At 53.6% G+C, this 22,592-nt stretch overlaps 2 protein-coding genes and 1 long non-coding RNA gene across 5 annotated transcripts in view; 2 read left to right on the top strand and 1 right to left on the bottom strand.

Moving 5' to 3' along the window:
• The window catches only part of HNRNPM (heterogeneous nuclear ribonucleoprotein M), a 277,045-nt gene that overhangs the window by 190,778 nt on the left and 63,675 nt on the right, over nucleotides 1-22,592 (top strand). The window lies entirely within an intron of this gene.
• On the bottom strand, nucleotides 228-10,665 carry LOC118351637 (uncharacterized). 3 transcript variants are annotated; one of them, XR_007404088.1, is made up of 5 exons: nucleotides 10,074-10,665; nucleotides 8,206-9,718; nucleotides 7,727-7,899; nucleotides 2,050-2,304; nucleotides 228-620 (listed from the first exon to the last, which is right to left on the bottom strand). It is a non-coding gene; the product is annotated as an uncharacterized LOC118351637 (long non-coding RNA). The 3 variants fall into 3 exon arrangements; XR_007404087.1 differs by lacking the exon at nucleotides 228-620 and adding an exon at nucleotides 749-953; XR_004807373.2 differs by lacking the exons at nucleotides 228-620; nucleotides 2,050-2,304 and having other exon boundaries at nucleotides 7,326-7,899.
• RAB11B (RAB11B, member RAS oncogene family) lies at nucleotides 8,521-19,720 on the top strand. Its single transcript, XM_025457284.3, has 5 exons — nucleotides 8,521-8,654; nucleotides 14,993-15,188; nucleotides 15,902-16,095; nucleotides 16,440-16,520; nucleotides 17,134-19,720. Exons 1-5 carry the CDS (start codon nucleotides 8,615-8,617, stop codon nucleotides 17,277-17,279), a joined length of 657 nt encoding a protein of 218 aa, XP_025313069.1. The 5' UTR covers nucleotides 8,521-8,614; the 3' UTR covers nucleotides 17,280-19,720.

The following is a 22,592-nucleotide window of genomic DNA, read 5'->3' on the forward strand; positions in this document are numbered from 1 at the left end:
AAGGCTCCCAGATCCTTTGAGGACGACACTGGCTCGTCCTACCACCCGACAACAGGTTTTAATTTCCTCCCTTCGTTTGTTGTTTCACAATGTGTGTGTCAGGTTTTATATTCAAAAACTGAAATACTTAATCCTTCTGGAAACTCGTGGAGAGAATAAAAGCCCCTTCTTAATTACTGACATACATGAATCACAGTGAACTTTTTAGCATCCCGCCATCTGATAGAAATATAATGTGAGTCACACGTTTAATTTTTTTTTTTCTAATAGTCACATTAAATGAAAAGGGAAAAACACACACACGCACAAAGTTTAAAAAAAAGTAAAAAGGGGGAATGCCTGGGTGGCTTAGTTGGTTAAGCATCCAACTCTTAATTTCAGCTCAGGTCATGATCTCAGGGTCGTGAGATCAAGCCCCAACGTGGGCAAAGCTGGGCATGGAGCTTGCTTAAGGTTCTCTCTCTTCTCTCTCTTTCTCTCAGTGGGTGGCTCAATTAGTTAAGCATCTGCCTTTGGCTCAGGTCATGATCCCTGGGTCATAGGATCCAACCCCGCATCGGGCTTCCTGCTCAGTGGGAAGTCTGCTTCTCCCTCTCCCTCTGTATGTGTGCTTTCTTTCTCTGAAATAAATAAATAAAATCTTAAAAAAAAAAAAAAGATTTTCTTTCTCTCCCTCTGCCCCTCCACCCAGCCCTCTCAAAAAAAAAAAAAAAAAAAAAAAAAAAAAAGTAAAAAGAAACAGATGAGATGAATTTTAGAAATATATTTTTATTGGGGCACCTCAGTGGCTCAGTTGAGCAACCGGCTCTTGGGCTCAGGCCATGATCTCTGGGTTGTGGGATTGAGCCCCATGTTGGCTCCATGCCGAGCCTGGAGCCTGCTTGAGATTCTCTTTTCCTCTCCTTATGCCCCTACTTCCACTCCAGCTCCCCCTACTCACATGCTCTCTCTCTCTTTAAAAAAGAAAAAAAAAAAGTATTTTTTATTAAGTCCAATATAACCAAAATATTACCATTTCACCATGTGAGTGATATACAAGTCATTAATGAGATTAATGATATAGTTGACATTGCTTTTTTTTGTACTAAATCCTTTTTTAATGTTTTAAAAGATTTTATTTATTTATTCATGAGAGACAGAGAGAAAGAGAGGTAGAGACACAGGCAGAGGAAGAAGCAGGCTCCATGCAGGGAGCCCGACGTGGGACTCGATCCTGGGTCTCCAGGATCACGCCCTGGGCTGAAGGCAGCACTAAACTGCTGAGCCACCCAGGCTGCCCCTAAGTCCATTTTTTAAAAAATATTTTATTTGAGAGAGAGTGTGCATACAAGCTGGGGGAGAGGCAGAAGCAGAGGGAGAAGCCGACTTTCTCTGAGCAGGGAGCCTGACATGGTGCTTGATCCCAGGACTCTGAGATCATGACTTGAGCCCAAGGCAGACTCCTAACCAACTGAGCCACCCAGGCACACTTGTATTAAGTCTTTGGAACCCAGTGTTTTGTTTTGTTTTGTTTTGTTTTTAATGATAGTCACAGAAAGAGAAAGAGAGAGAGGCAGAGACACAGGCAGAGGGAGAAGCAGGCTCCATGCACTGGGAGCCCGACATGGGATTCGATCCCGGGTCTCCAGGATCACGCCCTGGGTCGAAGGCAGGCGCCAAACCGCTGCGCCACCCAGGGATCCCCCCAGTGTTTTTTTAATGCTTATGGCACATCCCAGTTGGGACTGGCCATATAACCAGTCAACAGCCCCACAGGGGTAATAACCACCATAATGGACAGCACAACTCTAGTGTGTACATTAATGCAGTATTTTGGGTAAATTCTTCACATTTTTACCACATCTGCATAAATTATCCTTTGTTTTAGAAATTGGCTTCATATACATAAATATATAAATATATGAATATATAAATATAAATATAAATATAAATATAAATATAAATATATTCAGCTAATATTTATTGTGTTTCTACTACATGTCAAACTCTGGTACTAAGTACCTGAGATACTCCAGTGAACAAAAAGATTCCTGCCCTTACCAAACTTACCTTCAAAGCCCCTCCTCATTACAGATAGGTTGGCCTCTAATTGATGATCCAAAGTGAGGCCATCACTTTGAGTGGGGGAAAAATATGAATAGTGGTTGATACTGGAAAGATGGGTAGGATTGAGAAGACACATGAGGCAGCTTTCTCCAGTGATGGTGAAGTTCTCAACCTTGAGAGAAGTGGGTTACTCCTCCATATGCCTCTGTCTCTGTGAATGTACACTTAAGATTTGGATTTCGTTGTTTGTAATTTCACCTTGGAAGAAAAAAAACAAAACAAAACCGAAAAGAGCCATAAATAAATACTGAACTCTAACTAATGATATGCATGCCGAAGTGTTTAGAGAGAAAGTTGATGTCTTCAACTTTCTTTTATTTTTATTTTTTCTCCAGGTATATTGAGATGCAACTGACATATCACTAAGTTTATGATGTTCAATGTGTTGATTTGATACATGTGTATATTGTAAAATGATTACCTCCATCCGGTTAGCTGTCACCTCCATCACATTACATAGTTATTTCTTTTGTGGGGTGAGCACATTTAATATCTACTCTCTTAGCAACTTTCAAGTGCTAACTATAATCACCATGCTATACATTTGATCCCTCCAAATTTTCTTTTTTTTTTCTTTTTTTCTTTTTTTATTTTTATTTATTTATGATAGTCACAGAGAGAGAGAGAGAGAGAGAGAGAGAGAGAGGCAGAGACATAGGCAGAGGGAGAAGCAGGCTCCATGCACCAGGGGCCCGACGTGGGATTCGATCCTGGGTCTCCAGGATCCCGCCCTGGGCCAAAGGCAGGCGCCAAACCGCTGCGCCACCCAGGGATCCCTTGATCCCTCCAAATTTTCAACTTTCTTTGAGAAGCACCAAAATTAAGATGATGGGTGGGTGGAGTAGAGATGGATATGTGATATAGCAAAATGTTAATAGTGCAATCTAGATATTCTCTGTACAATTCTTTTCATTTTTCTAAATGTTTTTAAATTTTTCACAATAAAACATGGGCAAGAAAAATACTAGCCAGATCTTGTTGCCTTCTGAAGGCTCTCAGCCTGGGTCAGAGCTCGGTATAGAAAGGGAAATGGGTCGGATGCCTGGGTGGGGCTCAGCGGTTGAGCATCTGCCTTCAGCCCAGGGCGTGATCCCAGGGTCCTGGGATCGAGTTCCGCATCAGGCTCCCTGCATGGAGCCTGCTTCTCCCTCTGCCTGTGTCTCTGTGTCTCTCATGAATATATAAATTAAATCTTTTTTAAAAAATGAAAGAGGGATCCCTGGGTGGCGCAGCAGTTTGGCGCCTGCCTTTGGCCCAGGGCGCGATCCTGGAGACCCGGGATCGAATCCCACATCGGGCTCCCGGTGCATGGAGCCTGCTTCTCCCTCTGCCTGTGTCTCTGCCTCTCTCTCTCTCTCTCTCTCTCTCTCTGTGACTATCACAAATAAAAAAATAAATAAAGGAATCTAAATTTAAAAAAAAAATGAAAGAAAGGGAGATGGGGGGGTCACCTGGATGATGGAGTTGGTTAAGCAGCTGACTCTTGGTTTCAGCTCAGGTGGTAATCTTGGGGTCGTGAGATTGAGCCCTCTACACTCAGCGTGGAGGAGTCTGCTTAAGACTCTCTCTCCCTGGGATGCCTGGGTGGCTCAGTGGTTGGGCGTCTGCCTTCGACTTGGAGCCTGATCCCAGGGTCCTGGGATCAAGTCCCACATCAGGCTCCCCACAGGGAGCCTGTTTCTTGCACTGCCTGTGTCTTTACCTCTCTCTCTCTGTTTCGCATAAATAAAAATATAAAAAATAAAATAAATAATAAAAAGACTCTCCCTCTGCCCCTCCCCCTCAAATAAATAAATAAATAATCTTTTTTTTTAAGAAAGGGAGATGAGGGATAGAAAATGTTCAAGAGGTATGAGCAAGAAAGAGTAAACCTCTCTCCTTGATAGATAATACTTCAAAAATGGGAAAAAGAGGGCACCTGGGTGGCTCAGTTGCTTAAGCACCTGCCTTCAGCTCAGGTCATGATCCTGGGATTCTGGGATCCTGGGATCAAGCCCCACATCAGGGTCCCTGCTCAGTGGGAAGTCTGCTTCTCCCGCTCCCTCTGTGTGCTCACGTGCTTTCTCTCTCTCTCTCTCTCTCAAGTAAATAAATGTATAAATCTTTTTTTTTAAAAAAAGGAAAAAGGTTGGACTTTCCCAGCATGTGGTTCAATGCTTTTTAATTCACTGCCTAAAATTGTCGCTCATATCATGTGGCTAGAACAATGGGATGCCTTGTCTCAAGGACACATGTTTAGGAAAAACAACATCTGCCTGTGCCTAAGCGCCCCCATCCAGCTGCTGTTTTAATAGGAGAACCTGGGACGCCTGGGTGGCTCAGTGGTTGAGCATCTGCCTTCGGCTCAGGGCATGATCCCGGGTTCTGGGGATCGAGTCCCACATCGGGCTCCCTGTGAGAAGCCTGCTTCTCCTTCTGCCTATGTCTCTGTCTCTCTATGCTACTTATGAATAAATAAATAAAATCTTAAGAAAATAGGAGATGGACACCTGGGTGGATCAGTGGTTGAGTGTCTGCCTTTGGCTCAGGCAGTGATCCTGGAGTCCCGGGATCGAGTCCCACATTGGGCTCCTTGCATGCAGCCTGCTTCTCCCTCCGCCTGTGTCTCTGCCTCTGTGTGTGTGTGTGTCTCATGAATAAATAAATTTTAAAAATCTTTAAAAAATAAAAATAAATAGGAGAACCTATCTTCCCAATATGCCTTCTAAGTGCTCTTGGGGAAGTCTGTGTTCTTCTTGTCCCATGACTCTTCCTGGTTGGCGCTGGGGACACAGTCATTTCCCTGGGGTCCTGGCTGAGTATGGGTGATGAACTTCTCAGCTGGAGGCCAGACCTTCTCCAGGCTCCATGTTTGGAGGTGTCTTGTACCAGGAGGGCTTGCAGAATCTCCATTGAGCCCACTGTGGCTGGAACTGGCGGGAAGTCCCATCTGTAGAGGTTGGGGTGGTAGGGGGTTCCCTCACCTATGCCCTCCTGATTCTCCAGCTCTGCCAAGAGAGCTTATCTCCCCAACCCTGTCCCTTCTCCTGTCATCACCACCTCTTCCATCTCAATGCAGAGAATAATCACGATGACTGGGAACCAAATAAGAGCCAGGATGTGATTCCAGACCCGTCCACCTCGAGTCAGAGCTCTTCAGCCCTATCATTCTCCTGGTTGACTAGAGATAGTCTATTAAAGCTCTATGGCCTCAGTTCCTGCATCTGGAAAATGGAGGGGGGATCACTCTGGTACCCCACCCCTTTCTGTTCTCTGGTGCTGTAAGGATTTCACATAGCAGTAAATGAAAAGCACTCCAAACAGTGTCTGGCTCATAGCACACACACACACACACACACACACACACTATATATATATATATATCATCATTACTAGTATCACTATAAGCTATCCTGGGAGGGTGTGGGCCAGAAGAACATGGCCCAGACAGGAGAAAAGCCTTCAGGGTAGAGAGACATAGCTTTTGACTCAGTTTTTAAAGAAGGATGAAACTTCTACAAAGAAGATGGGGGAGGGAAAAAAAAGAAGATGGGGGAGGGAGATGGCATTCCAGGAAGAGGGCACAGTGAAAGCAGAAGTCTAGCAGCCTTGGCAGGAAGTAAAGTTCACTAGGGAACCATTTAATAGCCCCACCTGGCTGCAGCATTTGGGCAGGAAGCCAGGAGAGGGAACTGGAGGTATGCAGGAATGGGAAGGGCTTCAAGCCAACTACCCAGGGGTGTGCTGACAAGGCCTGGGAGGGTCCACTCTGGTCTGGCTTCCAGTCTCGCTTTTTCACATCATCCCATCTCTTGACACCTGGACCCCAAGCTCCAGCCACCACAGCCACCTGGCTGTCAGAACAGACTTCATCGGAGTCTCTCCTGCTTGCTGTTGTGTCCCCCTAGAAATGCTGTTCCCAGCACCTCCTCCTCTTCCCCCAAACACTGCAAATGCCACCTCCCCCAGGATGCCTTCCCTGGGTCCTTAGCTAAGGAGCAACACCACCACATGATCCAGTCTTTCCTCACCGCACGCCTCCGACTGTGAAACTATCTTGTGCATAATGTGTACTGGCTTCTTGTCTGCCTCACTCCATTACACTCCCAGCTCTATGAGGGCTGGGACTTTGTCTTCTTCAATGCTAGATCCCCAGCACCTAGAACACTGCCTGGCACTTAGCAGGTGCTCAGTAAAGATTTACTAAAGGAAGAACTGAAAGATTTGTATTATTTTTTAAGATTTTATTTATTTATTTATTTATTTATTTATTTATTTGACAGAGAGATGGAGAGAGCCAGAGAACACAAGCAGGGGGAGCAGCAGAGGGAGAGGGAGAAACAGACTCCCCCCCCTGAGCAGTGAGCCCACTGGGGGACTCCAACCCAGGACCCCGGGATCATGACCTGAGCTAGAGGCAGACGCTCAAATGACTGAGCTATCCAGGTGCCCCAGAACTGAAAGAATTTAAAACAGGGGAGCAAGATAGTCTGACGTATGTTTTAAAGGCTCCTCTGGGGGCACCTGCGTGGCTCAGTGATTGAGCATCTGCCTTCGGCTCAGGTCATGATCCCGGGGTCCTGGGATGGAGTCCCACATAGGCTCCCTGCATGGAGCCTGCTTCTCCCTCTGCCTGTGTCTCTGCCTCTCTCTGTGTCTCTCATGAATAAAATAAAATAAAATCTTTTAAATAAATAAATAAATAAACAAAAGACTCCTCTGATTGAGGCCCTTGACCCTCTCAGTTTGTAGAGTGCGTGACTCTGGATCTTGGGGTGGTGAGTTTGAGTCCCCGTTGGGCATAGAGCTTACTTTATTAAAAAAAAAAAAAGACTGACCGCAATGGAAAGAGCATACTGTGTGGGGTGAGGGCAGGGCAGGGAGATCTGGGGATAGACAACAGCTCAGGTCCAGGGAGTGATGATGGGGCCAGGACTGAGGTGGTGGGGATGGGGGGTGAGTAGTGATCAGAAATGTAGGATGGAGGAGGAACACAGCAAGACAACTGAAGGAAAGAAGGGCAGGAAAAGCAGGAGGCTAAAAGCTGAAGAGAGAGGAGTCCATGACCTCTGGCCCTGAGATGGTCAGTGGGGGGAACAGAGGTGGAGGGTAGTGTGGGGGACATGGAGTCACAGGAGGAGGAGTGGATGCTGGAAAAGAGGCCAAATTAGTGTCTGGGATGCCTGTTGGAAAACACAGGGGTGAGGTCCACGAGGCAATTATAATAATTACAATTATAGTTAAAGTGATTACATTATTCATCACCCATCAAATAGTTGCTGAGCGCTGGGGTCACAGCACCAGCAGTGACAGACAGTGTCCTTCTTGCCTTCATGGGTCTCGTGTTCTGTTGGCAGGGCACTAAAGACATGAATGGGTCAAGAAAGAAGCACATTTTTTTTTTTTTTTTTAATACGCTCTGGGCCCAAGTGGGGCCAGAACTCATGGCCCGGAGGTCAAGGGTCGCTTGCTCCACCAAGTGAGCCAGGCAGGTGCCCCCACAAACATACAGTCGGTCAGGTAGTGATAAATCCTCCGGGGCGGGAGATGGGATAAAACAGGGCAAGGGGATAGAGAAGGGGGGCATCGTGCTGCAGAGGCCTAACGTGCAGAAAGGGCTTTATAAATATTTGTTAAATACTTAATGACAGGGAATCCCTGGGTGGCTCAGTGGTTTGGTGCCTGCCTTCAGCCCAGGGTGTGATCCTGGAGTCCCGGAATCGAGTCCCGCGTCGGGCTCCCTGCATGGAGCCTGCTTCTCCGTCTCCCTGTGTCTCTGCCTCTCTCTCTGTGTCTCTCGTGAATAAATAAAATCTTAAAAAAAAAAAAAAAAAAGACTTAATGACAGAGAGCAGAAAGTTGATTTGGTTTGTCTTTAGGGAGATAATCCAGTTTGCCTCCAAAAATTTCATCAAGTTTAGTTTCTCCTATCCTGCAGCGGGGGAAATTGAGGTAGAGGGGTATCTTAATGACTCAAATATAGTGATGAAAACCCAACCCCCCCAAAGGCCTGTAAACGGTCTTTTAATGTGGGTGAGGGGAGGAGGCGGCGAAGGGGGAAAGCAGAGCAGCGCCCATTAACCTATGACGTCATCGGGACGTTAAATAGCGTAACATCACCTGGACGTAGCCCCATTTCCCTTCCCGGACAGGTCCTCTGGTACTCCCGGACCGCCTGAATCAAGCCTCTCATTGGTTCCCAGTGCCATCAATCTGTTTCATTCTTGCAGTCTTCCGCCCCGCCTTCTAGAGTCCACCTCTGATAGGCTGACGCGGCCGTCACTTCAGAAAGGTCCGCATTCCTTCCGCCTTTCTCCAGGAGACCGAAGGCGAGGAGGGTGGGTCCCAGGCGGCGCCCACCCCTGAGGCTCTGCTTCCGCCTGTGATTGGCTGCCCTGGGTGCCCGTCGCTACGCCACCCGCCTCTGATTGGTGATTCAGCCGCCGCTCTGTGCGGCGCCGGCTCCGCCCCCGTCGGGTGTTTGTGGTGGGGCTGCGGAGTCGCCGATCCCGCCGGAAGCGCCAGGACAATGGGGACCCGGGACGACGAGTACGACTACCTATTCAAAGGTGCGGTCGGTGGGACACAGACGGGCGAGGGGATGGCGGCGAGGCAGCGGGCGGGCGGGCTGAGGCTGCGCTCCAGGCCGCTGGGCCCAGGCCGGAGCCCGAGTCTTGGGGCCCGGCGGTTAGGCAGCCGGGAAGGCCGGGGCAGTTTGGGCTCGGCCAGCTTTGGGCTGGAGTGCGCGGCCGTGCGGAGCGGGCGGCCTAGGGAGGCCTGGGGGCCCTGGATGCGCCGAGGCGGGGCCGGGGCCCGGAGGGGGTGGGGCCCCAAGCGGTGGGAGAGGCCGTTAGGGGCGGAGCCTCTGGGGGGCGGGGCCTCCCCAGCATTTGGCGGGCCGGGCTGGGTAACAAGCGGCCTCCGTGCTGGGGGCGGGGCCTCAGGAGGCGTGGCTAAGGGGCGGAGGGCGTGTCCAAGAAGTGGGCTGGGACTGGGCGCGCGGGGGTGGGGCTCTCGCAGAGTGGGAGGAGCCTGTCCTGATTGGTGGCAGCTCGCCTGGGGGCGGGGCCCGGAGAGCGAGAGGACGCGAGGGGCTGAGATGTGTGATGGGGGGGACCCTGGATTGGGGGCTGACCCAGAACTGTGCGGAGGGGCGCCTGGCGTGGGGGGAGGAGTGTGTGTGCTGGGCTCAGGAGATAATAGCCACCTTCTTTTCTCTGTGGATCCGGAAACTGAGACCCAGAGAGACAGGGCACATTTGAAAAATGTTGGAGCAGGATTTGAACCCAGGTCAGCTGTGGGCTTTAGCCTGGCAGACCACCTCCCCCCGCACCTGCGTCCCCATGGGCCGGGCTTCGGCCAACCTGCTGCAGGATAGTCCCTGCCCAAGGGACAGAGGGCTCTAGGAACCTCCAGTGCGGCTGTGGCAGGTCAGGCAACTGCTGCTGGCCCAGCTCCCTCACCCTGCGGCTGGAGCTGGGGAGACTCCTCCCATCGCTGGGGTTGTGGCCTGACTTGAGTCACAGGCTTTGGGGGCGCCCGGCCGGTTCAGTCTGCAGAGCATGCAATTCTTGATCTCTGGGTTGCAAGTTCAAGCCCCAGTTTGCGTGTAGAGATTACTTCAAAATAAAATCTAAAAAAAAAAAAAAAAAGAAAAAAAAAGTCACTGACCTCACAGTGCTTCCTGTGCCAACCTGGGCTTTGGCCAGGTCCGGAGCGGTCTGTTCTGGGCTCCCTGGCTGACAGTGGTTGCCCATGAGAGCTAACCCTAGGCCCGCTTGAGGCACCTTTGCCCTGCTGCCTGCAGTGTGAGGGTCTGCTCTCACACCAGCTGTTGGCACCGTCCCTTCACTGGGGAAACCTGACTGTCCCTGGGAGCGCAGTCCATGTCCATCAGTGACCATCGTGTCTGTGGTGTCCTCCCGCATGCTGGGGCTGGAAGCCTGGGGGCCTTGGGGATGTGGAGAGTGGGGTGGCGCGCTCCCTACCTGGGATGTCCATGTGGTGAAAGGCTTCTGGGCTGGCGGAGTGTCTACGCAGAGGCCCAGAGTTGTCACGCAGCATCATGGGCCTGGGGAGCTGCATGCAGGCTCATATGTCACTGGCAGGTGAAGCTGTGTGGTCAGCAGGTATCAGGCCAGGGCCCTGATGCCCACAGCACTCTGGGGTATCACATGAGAGCCAGGGGAAGCTCTGCCCGGGCTTTGGGGACTGGCCACAAGTGGCCAGGACTCCATCTTGCTGCAGCTGGGGCCAGAGGCGGCCGTTCCCCAGGTCCCGGTTGGGTACCCCCCTGAATGTGGACTGCCAGGGCCAGAGGCATTTCCCCCAGTAGTCACCTCCAGCTTTCTATGGCCATTTCCCCCTTGTTATTTTCAGCCGCCTCCTGTTATAAATAACCCAACACTAGTCATCTTTTTGCCCTTTGTGTTATTTCCTTGAAGTATGTTCCCAGAAGTACAGTTACTGGGTCAGGGGCAATGGAGCGGCTGTGTGCTTCCTGGGACTCATCTCCAGAGTCCACTTCCTGGAAGCACAGATCTGGCTTCAGTGGCAGCAACTGGCACAGTGGGGGGGGGGGGGGGGTTAGGAGCTGCCTGCCCTGCTGCCCTCCCCCACTAGCCTCCTTTTCTCAGTCAGCAGGTGTCCTGCTGACCTTCTCAGGCAGGGTTAGGAGTGAAAGTCGAGCCCGCAAGGGCCGTGTTTCCCAGACTGCCGTCATCTGAGACCTCCTGTTTACACGTATGTCTTGTTGGCGGTCTCCGTGCTATCTGTGCATATTTCTCTTGAAATCCCCTCAGTTTTTTACTAAAACAGGAAAAGGAAACTCTGTGGGTCTGGCACATAAAGAAGGAAAGAAGCCAGCAGGTAGGCAAGCCACTAGGGACACATCACCTGCCACTGGTAGACAGGGTTAGATAGAGGCGTGATCTGTCCCCCAGACCCTCCTGAGAACCCCCGTGGCCTTCCCTTGGCACTTCTCCCTTGGGACACGGACTGCCCTCCTTTTAGCTCTCCTGCCACTGCCTTGGTTATTTTGGCAGCCACATCACACGTTGGCTCCCCTGACCTCTGAGACCAAGGCCAACAGATCCCCCCGGGGTGCTTTCCCCACATGCTGTTTGTGTTCCTGCCTGCACATTCCCCCGCCTCTCCCAGGAGAAAGGTTGTTTATTTGTACCTAATTATAGATCCTCACGTTCCTCCTGCGAACATTTTATCCTGTCAGCCATGGGCCATTTCCCCAGCCTACAGATCAGCCCCTGGGGGCACCCCTGACCTCTGGTGTGGCCCAGGCTGCAGGATCCACAGTGGGAGCAGCTGTGTCCAAAGGGACACCAAGGACTCCCGAGAGCTCCCCCAGCCACTCATCCTGCCTACGAGGATGTGGGTTGGAGCGGGGAGCTGCTGTGGTCACCCAGGGCCTTGTCCACTGGGCTTTGTCCTTCCTCCCCAGTGCCACTGTCCTTTTGGGAAAGGGGGCGAGGCGAGAGTAGCAGCCAGCCCCCAGGAAGCAGGCCAGCCCCAGTGCTCACCCTCCTGGCTCTCCAGCCTGCACCGGGCCCCCACCAGACCCACTGGTAAGGACCTGAGCACAGCATCTTCCTCCACTGGCAAATGGTGGCCTTGCCTGTGCCCCAGCACTGGGCGTCTCTCTGTCCCCTGCTCCATTCAAGTGCCGGTCCCTGGGGCCTGGGGTGGTCAGGGCTTGGCTTCCTGGAGGAGAAACAGGGTCCTGCTCTGCCTGGGGTAGGGAAGCCAGCCCCCCCACCCAGATGGCCACTCAGCCCACTTGGGTGTCAGAGTGCGGGGCCCAGGGGTTCCACACTGTCATGGGCAGGTCAGAGGACCCAGGGCTACAAGAGGTGCCAGCTCTTCGTTTTTGCCAACTGCATTCGCCTTCTCTGCCAGCCAAGTGGCATGTCCATTGGGGCCGTTTCCCAGCCAGTGAGGCCACCAACTTCTGTGGAAATTCTACGGGCTGTGTCCTCAAGGGCCCTTTATTTCCCCAAGACAACGGGTCACTTGTGCCTTGGACAATGCTGTTCTCATTCCTAGCCCGCACGGGGGGCCAGCCTGGCCGGTGCCCCACTGGCCACCTCTCTGCGTCGGGCGCCGTGTGCCGGGAGGGTCCAAGCAGCCTGGCCTTCCCGCCGTTCATCTGGGCAGTGGCTGGTGGCTCTCATCTTGCTCTGGCCTCCACTTTCTCACTGGGTTACGCAGGGTCAGCAACTTGGGCACTCTGGGCTGAGTGTCCCCAACTGTACAAGCATTTGCTCCTGGGGTGGCCCAGAGAAGGCAGCCACAAAGCCTTCAGGGCTGGGCCTGGCCCGAGGTGCTGAGGGGATTGTTGGCTAGGCCAGGGCAGAGTTGATGCTGCCCGAGGCTAGAGGCTGGGAAGGGCAGGAGGGGCTGGAGGGGCCACAGGACAGGGCCCAGAAGGGACCCTTGGCTCACTTCCTGCTCTGTTCCTGAGGGTGTAAGAATTGTGAGCAAACCTCTCCAGCCCTGGCCAGGTTCCCCTGGCCCCGTGGGAAGGAGGTGAGGCGTTAGGGGTGTGGGTGGTGGGCCCCACAGCATGGTTGAGGGCCACAGACCCATGTCCATCACCTCTTTCCACCTTTCTCTGAGGTCAGCTCGCAGTCTTCCATTGCTCACCTGGTGTCACCAGAGAACATGCCTTGTTATCGCAGGTCACAGAGGCCGGGCCACATGGTGGTTTGAGGAGAGCGGAGAGGCCTGACTTGAGGGGTTTTGAAGGATGAGCAGGAGTTTGCCAGCTACTCAGGGCCAGGGTGCCCCAGATGGTGGGAAAGGAGGAGGCTGCACCCAGATCCCTGAGTTCAGCCCTGGACGCAGAAGGCATGGGTTCAAATCCTGATGGACAACTTTCCAGCCAGGTGGCCCTGGGCAAGCCACTGTCTGGTGAGCATGGCTAGGAGGTCGGAGCGAGCCTGTAAATAGGCACCGGCCCACAGTGCCTTGTGCTTGGGATTCGCCTGCTTTCTAACCCATAAAGGTCACCTGCGACTCACGTGGCACGGTGCCCATCGAGGGCTTTCTTGGGACAGGCTCCTTAGACGTTCTTCTCGTTCTCAGCCTTCTAGGCTGTAAGGCAGCCAGCCCAGAGAGGGTGCGGGGACCTGGGGGTCGCCTCGCCTGCCCCCTCCTCCCCGGTCACCTGAGGAGGGTAACCGGGCGGCTACCCCGTGTGAAGGCAGGTGGGCCTGGGAGGCTGCCCCAGCCACTTTGGCATTTGTTCTTCCAGCAGACGTTGATCGGATGCTTCCTGTGTGCGGGGAACTGCACCAGGCCCCGGGGCCGGCGCAGGGAATCCGATTGCCTGAGCCCCTCGCCCTCGTGGCGGGATGGCCAGAAAACAAAGAAGTCAAGGCTGGCGTGGGGCCGGGCTAGGGAGCCCACGGCGGGGAGGAGGGCAGGCACCGGGCGGGTACCCGGGGAGAACGGGCCCAGCGAAGCGCAGGCGCCCTGGGTATCTCCCAAGCCTGGCGAGGAGGCCCAGTGGCCGCAGCAGAGTGGGGGGGGGGGGACGAGGGGGGGCGAGGGGGAGCGTGGGGAGGGCCCGGCGGGGGCCTGCGGGTGGATTTGCACTTCGCCCTCTGGGAGGGCTGTGGGCGGAGCAGCGGTGGGACCGGCTGGGGTGCCCAGGGCCGCCCTCTGGTGGCCTCCAGGAAAACAGCCTGCTGGTTGGCTGGGAGTAACCGCAAGGACACGGCCCCGCGGCTGGTGTGGACCAGGGTGGGGGCGGCGAAGGCGGTCAGAGGCCGTGGGAATTGGGGCACGCACATATCCATTCGAGGAAGAGCTTTTTACTGGTGCTGTGGGTGACCACGCCTTCGGCCCCCACGTCTTCCCATTGGACAGACCCACCCTGGGTGCCAGAGCCCAAGATCCACATGTGGGGGATCCATGTGGTTTCTCTCTGGCGTGTCTGGACCGACCGCCAGTGTTGTTTCTTCTGCGTTGCACATCACCCGGGGGTGCCAGCGCGGCCCACACACCGTGCGTACACACACATGAGACGCAGTGTGTCTTGGGTCCAAGGACAGCCTCTTGGGCTCACACTTCTCCTGGAGCGTCTCACGTGGCCCTGCCCCAGAGCCTGGGGAGCCTTGGCCCCTTGGGGCAATGCTTCTCTGGCTGGGGCAGGAACCTTGTTAGAAGAATACCGGGAGAGGCTGGAGGGGCCTGCTCTGCTGTGCTCAGGACTGGTGCTCGGATGTCTCTGCAGGAAGGGCTGGCTCTGGGGGCGTCAGGGTGGCAGGCTCTGTGCCTTCATGGCTGCGTCTAGAGGGCACATTCCTGTTCCGCATGAGCCAGCTCCGACTGTGCCACGACTGCATGTGGGATTGCTTATAGCAGCTCCCCGTGAGGGTGGGCGTGGGGGCGAGACTCCTCATTTCCTGTTAGAGCTCTGGAGACCGACCCTTCTGGTAAGAAGCTGGAAGAACACTGGTCATAACCGCTCCCCGGCCTGTCTTAGCATGCTAGGTGCTTGTGGAGTTCTGATCCTGCCATTTCTCCTTGAGTCCCCCTCTTGCAGAAAAGGCAGCCCAGAGAGGTTAAGACATACCTGCTGAGATGTCTGGGTCCGGCCCTCGCAGTGGGGGCAGCCCTGCTCCGAAGGACTGGAGACAGCTGGGGTGTTACGCCACCCACAGTGGCTGTGTTTGCAGAAGTCCTGAGCCCCTGTTTGCTTCTGCACCAGGGAACGTGGTGCCTTGGGCTCCAGGATGGCTCTGACTGCTCTGACATTGACTTTCAAGTTTGTGCAGCACCCAGGGTGCCCCGACAGTCCTGCAGGTGCACATGGGTGGTGTCTGGGCCTTGGCTGGGGGAAGCTGGCCTGCAGAGTCTCACCTATGTCCCTCCTGCCCCCCCAAAGTGGTGCTCATTGGGGACTCGGGCGTGGGGAAGAGCAACCTGCTATCACGCTTCACCCGCAACGAGTTCAACCTGGAGAGCAAGAGCACCATCGGCGTGGAATTCGCCACCCGCAGCATCCAGGTGGACGGCAAGACCATCAAGGCGCAGATCTGGGACACCGCCGGGCAGGAGCGCTACCGTGCCATCACCTCTGCGTGAGTGCCGGGGCTGGGGAGATGCAGGCAGCCACGGCGGTGGGCTGGTGGGCCTTGAAGTATGGGTAGGAGTTGGGCGGGAGAAGGGGAGAGCACACCTCTGCACAGCGGGCAGCCCAGGGTGGTGGGACAGGACCTCCAGGAACTGTGGGACCGTTGGGGCAACCAATACCCAGTGTTGGCCACACTGTGACCCTAGGGTAGCCATGTCCTTTGCTCCCTCTGACCCCTGGAGTCCCCTGAGGCTCTGATTTCTCTGGATGCTGGCCACACGGTGAGGGTCACCTCTCTGCAGTCCTCAGCCAGTTGTGTCCTTGGGACTCCCTCCAACAAAGCCTGGTCACCTTCTCATGTCCCTAATCCTTCGGGGTAGACATGTGGCCGTCTGTCTCCTTGGTGGTCAGGCTGGCCGAGCCACGGTGGGCATCAGAGGTTGTGCCCAGCAGTGGCTCTCTCCTTCTTCCTTTTTATGAGTGCCTTCTGACCCCAGGTCCCAGACTTCTTCCTCTGGCTCCGTATTCCTGAGCTGAACCTGGGGAGCAGAGCCAGAACCTCAGGACACACCTGTCTCCCTCGAGGCCACAGTGGCCACCCCTTGAGCAGGCCCTGTGCCTCCTGCTCTGTGTGTGGGGGCTTAGGGGCTGCTGCCCACAGAGCCCAGGCTAGGGGGTCGTGGGGGGCCCTGGCAGCCGGCTCACGCCCTGCCCCCACAGGTACTACCGCGGTGCAGTGGGCGCACTGCTCGTGTATGACATCGCCAAGCACCTGACCTATGAGAACGTGGAGCGCTGGCTGAAGGAGCTGCGGGACCACGCCGACAGCAACATCGTCATCATGCTGGTGGGCAACAAGAGTGACCTTCGCCACCTACGGGCCGTGCCCACTGACGAGGCCCGTGCCTTTGCCGGTGAGTCAAGCTGGGCTGGAGCAGGTGTGGCCAGGGGGCCTGCCCGGGCCTCCCCGGGGCCACATTCCCCAAAGCGAGATGGTGACTGAGGCGTCAAAGAAACATCTGGAAGGCGGGCAGCTGCCCTGCCCCCCAGGCCCCTGGCATCTTCTCTCTCTTGGCCATGGCCTCGGTACCAGCTACCCCTTCTTGAGGTGTGGTCATCTCGATCCTATCCCTTTGGCCCCAACCATTCATTTCATGGGCCAGGCAAGCGGGCAGGCAAGCAGGGTCGCTGAGAGGATGCAGGGCAGCGCCCCCCTGCTCCACCACTGCTCACCTGGGCCATATTCTTTTTGTTCCAGAAAAGAACAACTTGTCTTTCATTGAGACCTCAGCCTTGGATTCCACCAACGTAGAGGAAGCTTTCAAGAACATCCTCACAGGTGGTCACAGGGCCTGGCTGGGGCCATAGTAACCCCAATATGCCCATCGTGGGGGGGGCCTGGGAAGGGCACCAGCCATTCTGACTGCATGCTCCAGAGCACAGCCGGAGAAGCTTTAGTCTTTAAACCTGCAAGTCGGTCTGGACACAGGACAGATGTGGCGTGCTTTAGGGATCAGGCCAGATCCTGGCCCTGCTGGCACTCAGGACGTAGAGACCCCTTCGACCCAGCTTCTGCAAGGCCCCTCTGCCGTGGCTCCACCAGAGAGCAGCCAGCTCGGTCAGCCAGGGGGACACTGGGCCCCGAGGCCCCTGGGTGCTTATTCTGGGAGGAGGGGGCCTCTGATCATATAGGACAAGAGGCCAGGCCGGGGGTACATCTGTGACCAGACACGGTCCCGTTCTTGCTGAGCACACAGTCAGCATTGGGTGACCAGGTGGGAGCCTGTCTCCCCCTGCCCCGCCGTGTTGGGAGGCACAGTCAGGGCCTTTGAGAGGGGTTTTGGGTTCAGCCTTGGGGCTGCTCCCCGGAGGGCGGCCGGTCCAGATGGCAGGGGGACAGTCATTGCGGGCGAGCACGCAGCGCACTCACCCCACGTTCCCCCCACCTGCAGAGATCTACCGCATTGTGTCACAGAAGCAGATTGCAGACCGCGCAGCCCATGACGAGTCCCCTGGCAACAACGTGGTGGACATCAGCGTGCCGCCCACCACCGACGGACAGAAACCCAACAAGCTGCAGTGCTGCCAGAACCTGTGACCGCCCCGCGCCTCGTCCGAGCGTGCGTGCACGTCCTCGTCCTCCGCCCGCCCCTCACCTCTCTGTGCTCCCTTGCCCCACCCTCTCTGTCCCTCTGTGACTGGCTCCTGCCCTCCCATCGAGCTCCGCATGGCTGGCCAGGGCCCGGGAAGAACAGGAGTCAAGTGGTACCCGCTGTCCTGCTCAAGGAAAGCTAGAAGCCCGGGTTGCTGCACCTGCTCTTCTTGGGTCCCAGTGTGCATCGCGGCGGGTCGGGGAGGGTGGCAGGACGGACAGGGCCAGCCAGAGGCAAGGAGGATGGGCACACCGAGCAGGCTTCTCCAATTTTCCACGGCAGACTCCAGGGAGCGATCACCTCCCTCCCTCTGCGGCCAGTTGGCCCAACAACTGGCCCCCGATCCCCACCCAGAACCCCGTTCTGAGCATTAGCTCGAAGAGCAAGGCGCCAGGGGGCCAAGGCCAGTGGACACTCTTGGCTCTCGGCACCCCCGTTCCCCCACGCACAGCCAGCACCGGTACACGCCTTCGACCTCCCGTGTGTGCGCGACTCCAGCTCCTGCCTGTAGATTTATGCTGGGAGAAGACCCCTCTCCCCCCTCCCCTTCCTTTTGCACGCAGCGCGCTCTCCGGCCCTCCCTCCCTGTGCTCCCCTCTGTCTTGTCTCCTGTCTGGTCAGGAACCTGTTTGCAAGTGAAGCAATATCTCCGTGTTTTGTATATACAACCGCTCTTGTAGCCTTTGGTTTTTTTGTTATTGTAGAGAAACACAGATTCTTTATACACTTTGTAAGATTGACGCCAAACCCCAGCTCTCGATCTCTTATTCTCCCTGTGGCCCCTGCACTGTTGCCCCGATGCCTCATTTCTTCCGCCCGTTACTAAAATGTATAATCCGACTTCCTGTACAGAAACCTGCCACTGCGCCTTTGTCTTCATTTTTCTCTGCCAGGAGGCCACGCCTGGGGCCGGGGCTCCTCGCGGTGCATGTCCCGCTGCCACAGGGAGCTGGAAGACCAGGCCCAAGTGCCACCCAGGACAGTGCAGAGGCCCACGAGCTGACCACAGGGCCCTTGGCCTGGTGGTGGTGGGGGGTATCCTCTCCAAGCTGCCCCTGTGGCTAGGGGATGTATTCAGCTTCTTCCCAGCCCACTGCTCCCCATTCCTGGCCCTGGGGTTGGACTGTCCTCACTTCCATCTGCTGCCCACAGCTGCCTCCAGGGGCTCATCCAGGGGATGGTGGTGGTGCCAGCGCCACCCCTGCTCTCCCCATCCTGGACTGACCTTTGGGAAGGGCCCAGTGGAAGGATGCTGGTGACAGAGGGGAGGCAGGTGGCCTGGAGTTCCTCTGCCTCTCCCCAGGGTCCAGCTTCTCCCCTGGTCCATGTGGGCAGAGCCATTTCCTACTATGGAGGGAATGTCGCTATCCCCACAATCCCATCCCTGCACTGACCGTGTGACCCACTGTGTCCCCTCTCACCTGAGTGCCTGCAGCTGTTCCAGATGCTCTACCCTCTGACTGAAGCCACTTACGCCCTTGACCCCTAGAAGACTCACCAGAGACAGGGGTCTGCTTTTTCCCAACTTCAGGCTTTGGCTGCCCTGCCTGGAGAGCTGGGCAAACCCAGACAGCCCTTCCAGAAGAGCCCTGAGGCACAGGGGGCTGTTCCTGTAGGGGAGTTGGAGTGAGCCTGGGTGTGTGCTCCAGGCCAGGGAGCACCCTGAGCCAAGGCCAGCAACAGGATAGCAGGGGATCTGGTGGGGCCACATACACTCCAGGAGCCATTTGCCCAGACCCTGGGGTTGCTGAATCTGGATTTGGGCTGGTGGGCGTGGGGAGGGCAGAGGGTGAGCAGCATCCTCAGGCAGGCCGAGTGAAGTAATGAGGCACCCTGGAGGGTTTTGGGTAGCCCAAGGATCAAATCTGAGCCTCTGTGGACTGGTCAGGTCCAAGGCTCATACCAGGGAACAAGACTGACAACACTCCCCTCGGGGGTCACAGTCCAGTGTTGCTATTTCGGTTACTCTGATTTCAGTGAATTAATCCCAGCATGTTCACTCAGTGCCAGGCACTGCTCTTAAGCCTTTTTTTTTTTTTTAATGGTAAAATACACATCAGATTGGCCGTCTTGACTATTTTCCAGTGCACAGCTCAGGGGCATTAAGTACATTCAGCATTAAGCAGCCATCCCCACCATCCGCCTCCAGAACCCTTCATCTTGCACAACCGAGACCCTGTCCCCATGAAACGCTGACTCCCCAGCCCCTGGCTCCCACCGTCTGCTTCCTGTCTGTGAATTTGACTCCTCCTAGGGACTTCCTGTAAATGGAATCATACAGTATTTGTTCTTTTGTGACTGGCTTATTTTACTTAGTATAATGTCTTCCAAGTTTCATCCATGTTGTAGCAGGTGTTAGAATTTCCTAATAAAAGGCTGAATAATAGTCCATTGTATGGATATCCCACTTCTTGTTTATCCATTCATCCATCGATGGACACTTGGGTTGCTTCCACTCGTTGGCCATTGTGGATAACACTGCTGTGAACACGGGTGTATGATATGTGAGCAGGTCCCAGCTTTCAATTCTTTTGGGTAGATAGCCAGAAATGGAATTGCTGGGTCATATGGTAATTCTGTGATTAATTTTTCGAGGCACTGTGTTAACCTAAATAAATTATGTTATTGGGATCCCTGGGTGGCTCAGCGGTTTAGAGCCTGCCTTTGGCCCAGGGCGCGATCCTGGAGACCCGGGATCGAGTCCCACATCGGGCTCCCGGTGCATGGAGCCTGCTTCTCCCTCTGCCTATGTCTCTGCGCCTCTCTCTCTCTCTGTGTGTGACTATCATAAATTAAAAAAAACAATTATGTTATTTAACAGTGGAGAGGAATGGTTGGGTGGCTCAGTGGTTGAGCATCTGCCTTAGGCTCAGAGCATGTTCCCAGGGTCCTGGGATCCTGTCCTGCAATGGGCTCCCCACAGGGAGCCTGCTTCTCCCTCTGCCTATGTCTCTGCCTCTCTCTGTGTGTCTCTCATGCATAAATAAAATCTTAAAAAAAAGAAAAAGTGGAGAGCATAGTCTAATGAATTCCCATATGCCCACCACCCGACTTCAGCCAATCTGGTTTCACCCCATTCTCTTCCTGTGTGCAAATCCTAGACATCTTCCCCCCCTAAATGTTTCAGTATATATCTCTAAAATACAAAGACTTATTTTGATGACACAACCTCAATACTATTATGCCTAAAGAGATGAGTAGTAATTTCTTAATATCATCAAATATCTAAGCACTGATTATCCTTTTTTAAAAAATATTTTATTCGTGAGAGACACACACACACAGACAGGCAGAGACATAGGCAGAAGGAGAAGCAGAGCTCCCTGCAGGGATCCCAATGCAGGACTCGATCTCAGGACCCCAGCATCATGACCTGAGCTGAAGGCAGACACAACCACTGAGCCACCCAGGTACCCTAAGCGCTGATTATCAGAGCTCCCTGCAGGGATCCCAATGCAGGACTCGATCTCAGGACCCCAGGATCATGACCTGAGCTGAAGGCAGATGCTCAGACCACTGAGCCACCCAGGTACCCTAAGCGCTGATTATCTTTAAATTTTCTTTTTTTTTTTATCTTGAAATTTTCTAATGATTTGTTTGAATGAGTATCCAAACCCCGTTCCAGTTGGTTCATGTGTCTCCTCAGTCCCTATAGATTCTTCTTTTATCTCTTATTTTTCTTGCCCCCCTCTTTCTGTTTAAAGAAATGGATCATTTGTGGGGCACCTAGATGGCTCAGTAAGTTAAGCATCTGACTCTTGGTTTTGGCTCAGGTCATGATCTTGGGGTCATGAGATCCAGCCCCATGTTGGGCTCCACTCTCAGCATGGAGCCTGCTTGAGATTCTCTCTCTCTGCCTCTACCTCCTCCCTCTCTAAAAATGAAAGAAGGGGGACCCCTGGGTGGCTCAGCGGTTTAGCCCCTTTCTTTGGCCCAGGGCATGATCCTGGAATCCCAGGATTGAGTCCCACATCAGGCTCCCTGCATGGACCCTACTTCTCCCTCTGCCTGTGTCTCTGCCTCTGTGTGTGTGTGTGTCTCATGAATAAATAAAATCTTTTTAAAAAATAAATAGATAAAAATGAAAGAAGGAAGGGGGAGAGGGAGGGAGGGAGGGAGGGGTCATCTGTGTGGTAGTTCCATCAGCATTTTGCCAATGGCATCCCTATGGTCTCTCCCTTTTTGCTTTTTAAAAATTTGAGATAAAATTCACAGAACATAAAATTCGCCATTTTAGTCATTTTAAAATGTATATCTAGTGGTTTCTAGGACATGCATAGGGTTGTGCAAACACCACACTATAATTAGGGATTTTTATCACCACTCCAAAAAGAAACCCCCGTACCCATTAAAGTTCTTGCCCATTTCCCCTTCCCCTGTCCCTGGCAACCACCAATCTGCATTTTATCTTTATGGACCTATGGTGTTATTCACTATGTGCCTTTGTCCCCTGCATTTCCTGTAAATGAATAGTTAGATCTAGAGGTTGGTCATATTTAGGGCTGAGTGCTTTGTAGGTGATGTGTGCACATACCGGGAGGCAGATGGTGGCACCGTGTCTCTTATTTGTGATGCTTTGTAGCTGCTGCAAAGCATCACCTAGATTCACAATCCATTAGTGGTTACAAAACGGTTGTATTCAAAATCTGGCCTCCTCCATTTATTTCTGGAATAAAGAGAAATTTTCCTTCATCTATGTGCTTACCCTGAGGTACAGATTGTAAAGGTCAGCATAAATACTTAATTTTTTTCCCTTTCTCGTTAATGTCCGAATTTCCTAGTTTTCAGGATTTTGAGTTGATTTCCAAGAAGTCTTCAAAAGTGACTGCTTATTTTTTTACTAAAATGCATGAATTTAACTCCTTTTGGGGGGCCAAGCTTCCAATCAGTGTGCTCAATGGGTATGGAATTGAGTAGGATGTATATGTCTGGGGCTGAGTCTTGATCAGTGTATCTAGGAGTTAGGGTTCACATGGCAGGGGTGGGGGAAGCAGAAAAATGAGTAAATGTATTTGGGATCCTGGGAGTCAGAGAAGGAAGGTTAGAAACACATGAAGTGTCTGGAGTAAATTTTGGTGTTGGATTAGAATTAGGGCTATTAAAAAAAAGAATTAGGGCTATTGGTGTACACTCATGGTTTTAAAGATGGATGGATGATGGATGGACGGGTAGATGATAGACACACAGGTAGATAAATATCTATAAATAGGTACATACATACATACATATTACAATGAGAAAAGTAAGAATTGATACCA

This window comes from Canis lupus, chromosome 20, assembly GCF_003254725.2.
Source record: "Canis lupus dingo isolate Sandy chromosome 20, ASM325472v2, whole genome shotgun sequence".
NCBI lineage: Eukaryota > Metazoa > Chordata > Mammalia > Carnivora > Canidae > Canis > Canis lupus.

Bases quoted from the DNA above. Each gene is read 5' to 3' on its own strand.
- RAB11B (XM_025457284.3), top strand. From the start codon at position 8,615: ATGGGGACCCGGGACGACGAGTACGACTACCTATTCAAAG. The intron at 15,189-15,901 runs GTGAGTGCCGGG...CTGCCCCCACAG, and splicing joins TACCGTGCCATCACCTCTGC to GTACTACCGCGGTGCAGTGG. The intron at 16,521-17,133 runs GTGGTCACAGGG...CCCCACCTGCAG, and splicing joins TTTCAAGAACATCCTCACAG to AGATCTACCGCATTGTGTCA.